This window comes from Arachis stenosperma, chromosome 10, assembly GCF_014773155.1.
Source record: "Arachis stenosperma cultivar V10309 chromosome 10, arast.V10309.gnm1.PFL2, whole genome shotgun sequence".
In the NCBI taxonomy this organism is placed as follows: Eukaryota; Viridiplantae; Streptophyta; class Magnoliopsida; order Fabales; family Fabaceae; genus Arachis; species Arachis stenosperma.
Window position 1 is genome coordinate 24,089,455 of NC_080386.1, and position 5,872 is coordinate 24,095,326.

Consider the following 5,872-nt stretch of genomic DNA (forward strand, 5'->3'; position numbering starts at 1 on the left):
CAATCTCAACTTCCTTTTGGATTTAGATGTTTCTTGCAATTGCCTTTGGCATATTCTAATGTGTTGCGAATTGCAATTCTCGCTTGCTGCAGTTCCCCTGCTTTTGCAGTGATAGAGAATATATCATTGGTACAAAAATTTGGGATGCTGGACAAGCTTACTACTGCGTAACAAAGGTTTGTAAATGTTTTCTCTGCTGTCTAATAGTGTGAAATGGTGATGGCTTTATAACAAAGACTTATGATGTTGCAATTTAGCTTTCAGTTTTTTAGTTGAAAATTTGACTACTATCAAGTTTCTAGGATACTTCAGCTCAAAAGAATCACCGTCTTATTGTCATAAAAAAATTATGTTGATTCATCTTGATTATCCATTCTAGAAACATAATTTGTGTCAAAACATACCATTTTCCTTTCTCTTCCCTTGTCTGCAAATATTTACACACTAGTTTTTTATAGCTTCATCAGTACAGAGAGACTTGAAATCCATGTCACTAATATTGTGAAGTGTGTTGCCTTATTGTTTACTCAACCTCGTAGCAATATTAAAGTGAAGTTATTGGGATTCAATAAGTCATTTCCCTTGACATGGAATAGCTTGTAGCTAAATATGATAATGATCTTATTCTTAGCTAGATATGATTTTTCATTCTTTTGGGATTGAGAATTTATATTATATTTCTAATCTCTTATATCAATTTGTTTAGGGTGTCCCTTGTCCGTCTATGCCAAGGCACAACAAACCTAAATGAGTTGATCTTTATTATTCAAGCTGGTGCATTCGTCCAAGTAAGAGGAAGCTTAAAGTTTAACTCAAAGTACTTTTTACTTATGTGTGTGTTGCATGTGTTAAGAAATCTTTTATGTGTCTAGATAAACTACTTATTATTGAAGCTATCTGTTGTACTTTCTAAAAAGATAGCCAATACTATTATATATAGTCTGATACTTGGATGAAAAAGATTATGTTAGGAGCCCACACATTACTAAAGTACATAGAAGAAAGGATATATTAAGAAATAGATATGATGTGAACTAGATAGTAGTGGGGACAGACATATACTTGTATCCAACTTGTTAAGTTGTGTTGACGGTTGAACTATTAAACTTCTTTAATTGTCGTATTTGAATTCTTTTGTCGTTAAATTTCATTAGATCAAGACTTTGTTAGCTATTGTGTATTTGTGTTTGTCGATTTTAATGTTATGACTTTGCGAAATAGTATGGTAGTATTTTTCTTGAATTGATTAAAAAACCGAACAAACCGAACCAAACCAAACCGATTTTAATTGGTTTGGTTTGGTTCGGATGGCCTTGACAAAAAAATCGAACCAAACCGAACCGCAGTTAAATTAGACGATCGGATCGGATGACTTTTTCCTCAAAAACCGAACCAAACCGCACCGCGAACACCCCTAATGCTAACTATGATATCCCACTACCTATCTCCCGACACTTGACCATAATTATTTCAGCCAGATATAACTACACTCTATATGCAAGATAACCTTAGGTGATTTCATACTACACTACTACTTAGTCCAACATTAACTCAACTACCAATCATGTTACTCTATTTGCAAGCTATCACGATAAGTGATTTTATGCTTATCTACTTATTACGCCAGCTTATAATTCAACTACCAAACGATCCACTCTTCATGCATCCCAATTTGTTAATTTGTCTTACATACTATTAACTGCTTCTTGGTACTAAATTCATGTCTCCAATACAGAAAATAACTCACCGTGTTGTGATAGACGTTATTCCGTGTGCCCCTGGGGTCCAAAAACAGGTTATCACCCACGTGTTCATCGTCCTGTATTCAAAGTACTGGTTAAAAGTTGGATGCTGCATATGGATAACAAGTTTCCAAAAACACTTCAAAGGAAATATCTTACCCGGTCAGGCATGTCTAAATCATCCCCCTCGAATGCATCGTCTCTCAAATCGTGTTGTTCATCATAATCACCGTTGGCTGAGAAGGTTCTCTTTGTGTGTCCCGTACCCTTGCAGCAGGTGCATACCAAGGCCTTTTTTCTTTCCAAGTTTTGGAGCTCCTTTTGACTGAGCAACAAGTGGGTCCCTGACCACAGCATTTGATTCACCGGCATGTTCAGCGCTCGGCCTAACCCCACAATGAAATGCCTTGTAATCCAACTCAAGGTCTTTACATAAGGACTGAATTCCACGTATAGCCTTCTGGAACAATGCCAACAGTTGTGCCCCCAGGAAAAACATCCACTGCGATGCGGAATGGAGTGCCCCATGGCGGAGGATAACACCATGTTCGCTAACGTCGCCCCAACTTTCCGTGTACTACTCAGGGGATTTTGCATCAGTTCTCCACCTCCTCAGAACGAGCTTATCGGGTATCTCCTTCAAGTGCTCTGCCTTCATCACAAAGAACATGTGCTTGCATGGATATCCATGCTTCTTCCAGAAATTACATTGACAACTTACTTTGCTAGTCGACCGACCGAAGGACGCCATTATGTGCACATTAGGTTCCTCATATTCCTCAAGGGTGTATACCATTGTATTCAATATCCTTCTTTTGTTAATCTGGTTCAAAGCACCTACCCCTTCGATCTCCTTCTTGACATCCCCAAACACTTCTCTTGTGTATACCGTAGCGGCATGCCTTTCAATACTTCTCAGGCATAATGTCATAACCGGAACCGAGTTGATAGATTGAAACTAGAGCAGCAACTCCCTATTCCGAAACTCTCGGGCAACCATCTCCAAGCTTTGAACCAGCTCGTAAATTGTGTGGGTGGACTTTGAAAACTTGTTCATGTATGCGTTAATGCCTTCACACCTAGATGTTGTCCGATATCTCGCGCAAAACTTGTCACGCAGATAAGCACTTGCCCACATCTTCTTTTTATCATACATCTGGCATGACCCTTGCTTTTCGCGTAGGCCATACTCATCGGCAGCCTGCTCCCATTCGGATTCGATGTCATCTGTCGCCATTTCTGCATACAGCCATCTTCTAAATAACCCAAGTAATTCTTCACCCTTTACATTAGATGTGACATTTTTCTCCACATGCCATGCACACAAATGATGGGTCACAGAGGGAAGCACTTCGAAAACTGCTTTTATCATAGTCTTGTCGTCATCAGTCACAACTACAGCCGGCTTCTTACCACACATGATCTCCATCAAATTTTCCAACATCCACCGATAGGAAGCAACACTCTCATCAAGCAACAACCCAAACCCAAAGATGGTGGTCTGCTTGTGATTGTTTGATCCAGAAAAAATCACAATCAGTCTTTTATATTTGTTTTTCTTGTATGTTGAATCAAACGCCAATATATTACCAAAGTATTGGTAATCAACTCTGCTAGATCTATTTGCCCAAATCAGATTCGTTAGCCTGTTGTCACAAGTCGCATTATATTTTGCGATTACCATGGGTCTAACTCGGCTTTTCTCTCAAGATACACTATTGCAAAATTAGCATCACCGTCAGCTATTTTAATACGCCGTTGTTTGTCAGTGTAGTTATAGACATCCTTCTTTAGAAACCCCAACAATGAATAGCCACCGGCCATACCAGCCATGTACCCTACAATCTTAGACATTGCAATACCATGTGCTTGTATCCCATCTATCTGAATCTTTACTGTTTCCGTTAACCCACGATGATTGGCAATCAAGTGCACCATTCCTGCTAGTGTCAACTCGTGGTTGTGTTCGGTGACTAGCTTCCTCACCTTCCACACTTATTATTTTTGTCTAAAAAAATCGATAACATTGCCTTGCAGTTAGTTCTTGTCTCTGATTTGTGTTCCCTCCTTTTGTCAATCCTGTCATAGTGTTTACGTTCCCTCAAGCCTTCCTTGTTACAAAAAAACCTATATCTAACCAAGTACCCCTCACAGTCTTTCGCACACCAAACCCATGCATTTTTCCAAACCTCCGATAGAACTCATATGCACTCTCAACGTTGATCCAAACCTTCTTCAAAATGTCATCCACACTCAGTCTGCTAAGCTCTTCCAAGTCACAATATTTGTCGTCGGCCACGGCTCTTCCTTCTTCGGCACGGTTGAACTCCTCGTACGCATCACTTTGAGTCCTTCAACAATCAACATCCCATCGCTTAAGTTCACCTCCATCTCTGCCTCAACAACACATCAACTGAATCAGGACTTGCAACACCAACAAACGTCTAAGGGTCCTATCCATATACTGTTGTTTGGCATATGCTCTCGTTGCATTCAACATTCTACCTAAATTAATAGTATAATAAAAATATTTCCCCTATACACCTGATTCAATAAAAACTCAATGAATAATACAACTGATGAGCGGATATTTTATACGCTTTTTGGGGGTAATTTCATGTAGATTTTAGCATGTTTTAATTAGTTTTTAGTTAAATATTATTAGTTTTTAGGCAAAAATCGTATTTCTGGACTTTACTATGAGTTTGTGTGTTTTTCTGTGATTTCAGGTATTTTCTGGCTGAAATTGAGGGAGCTGAGCAAAAATCTGAGTTAGGCTGAAAAAGGACTACTAATGCTGTTGGATTCTGACCTCCCTGCACTCGAAATAGATTTTCTAGAGTTACATGAATCCAATTGGCGCGCTCTCAACGGCGTTGGAAAGTAGACATCCAGGGCTTTCCAGCAATATATAATAGTCCATACTTTGCGCGAAGAAAGACGACGTAACTTGGCGTTGAACGCCAAGTACATGCTGCTGTCTGGAGTTAAACGCCAGAAACACGTCATGATCCGGAGTTGAACGCCCAAAACACGTTATAACTTGGAGTTCAACTCCAAGAAAAGCCTCAGTTCGTGGATAGCTTTAGTCTCAGCCCCAGCACACACCAAGTGGGCCCCAGAAGTGGATTTCTGCACCAATTATCTTAGTTTACTCATTTTCTGTAAACCTAGGTTACTAGTTTACTATTTAAACAACTTTTAGAGACTTATTTTGTACCTCATGACATTTTCAGATCTGAATTACATACCTTTTGACGGCATGAGTCTCTAAACTCCATTGTTGGGGGTGAGGAGCTCTACAGCGTCTCGATGAATTAATACAATTCTTTTGTTTTCCATTCAAACACGCTTGTTCTTATCTAAGATGTTCATTCGCGCTTAATTATGGAGAAGGTGATGATCCGTGACACTCATCACCTTCCTCAATCCATGAACGTGTGCCTGACAACCACCTCCGTTCTACATCAGATTGAATGAGTATCTCTTAAATTCATTACTCAGAATCTTCGTGGTATAAGCCGGATTGATGGCGGCATTCATGAGAATTCGGAAAGTCTAAACCTTGTCTGTGGTATTCCGAGTAGGATTCTGGGATTGAATGACTGTGACGAGCTTCAAACTCCTGAAGGCTGGGCGTTAGTGACAGACGCAAAAGAATCAATGGATTCTATTCCAACCTGATTGAGAACCGACAGATGATTAGCCGTGCTGTGACAGAGCATAGGAACGTTTTCACTGAGAGGATGGGAAGTAGCCATTGACAACGGTGACACCCTACATAGAGCTTGCCATGGAAGGGACCTTGCGTGTGGAGAAGGATTTCAAGGAAGAGTTGAAGTTCAGAGGACAAAGCATCTCAAAAACTCCAACATATTTCTCATTACTGCACAACAAGTAACGCTATTATTCTCTTTTATTTTTCCAATCTAATAATTCCAACTGATAATTTTAATTAATATCCTGACTAAGAATAATAAGATAAACATAGCTTGCTTCAAACCAATAATCTCTGTGGGATCGACCCTTACTCACGTAAGGTATTACTTGGACGACCCAGTGCACTTGCTGGTTAATTGTGCGGATCACAAATTCGTGCACCAAGTTTTTGGCGCCGTTGCCGGGGATTA

General features: G+C 39.7%; 1 protein-coding gene across 1 annotated transcript; it reads right to left on the reverse strand.

Moving 5' to 3' along the window:
- Positions 1-2,700: 2,700 nt before the first annotated feature.
- Positions 2,701-3,680, reverse strand: LOC130956880 (protein FAR1-RELATED SEQUENCE 5-like). The gene is made up of 2 exons (XM_057883828.1): positions 3,436-3,680; positions 2,701-3,388 (listed from the first exon to the last, which is right to left on the reverse strand). The coding sequence occupies exons 1-2, from the start codon at positions 3,678-3,680 to the stop codon at positions 2,701-2,703; spliced, it is 933 nt and encodes a 310-aa protein (XP_057739811.1).
- Positions 3,681-5,872: the final 2,192 nt, after the last annotated feature.

Excerpts from the sequence above, each read along its gene's own strand:
- LOC130956880 (XM_057883828.1), bottom strand. The coding sequence starts at position 3,680 with ATGGTGCACTTGATTGCCAATCATCGTGGGTTAACGGAAACAGTAAAG. Across the intron at positions 3,389-3,435 it reads TATCTTGAGAGAAAAGCCGA|GCTAACGAATCTGATTTGGG; the intron begins GTTAGACCCATG and ends TTGTGACAACAG.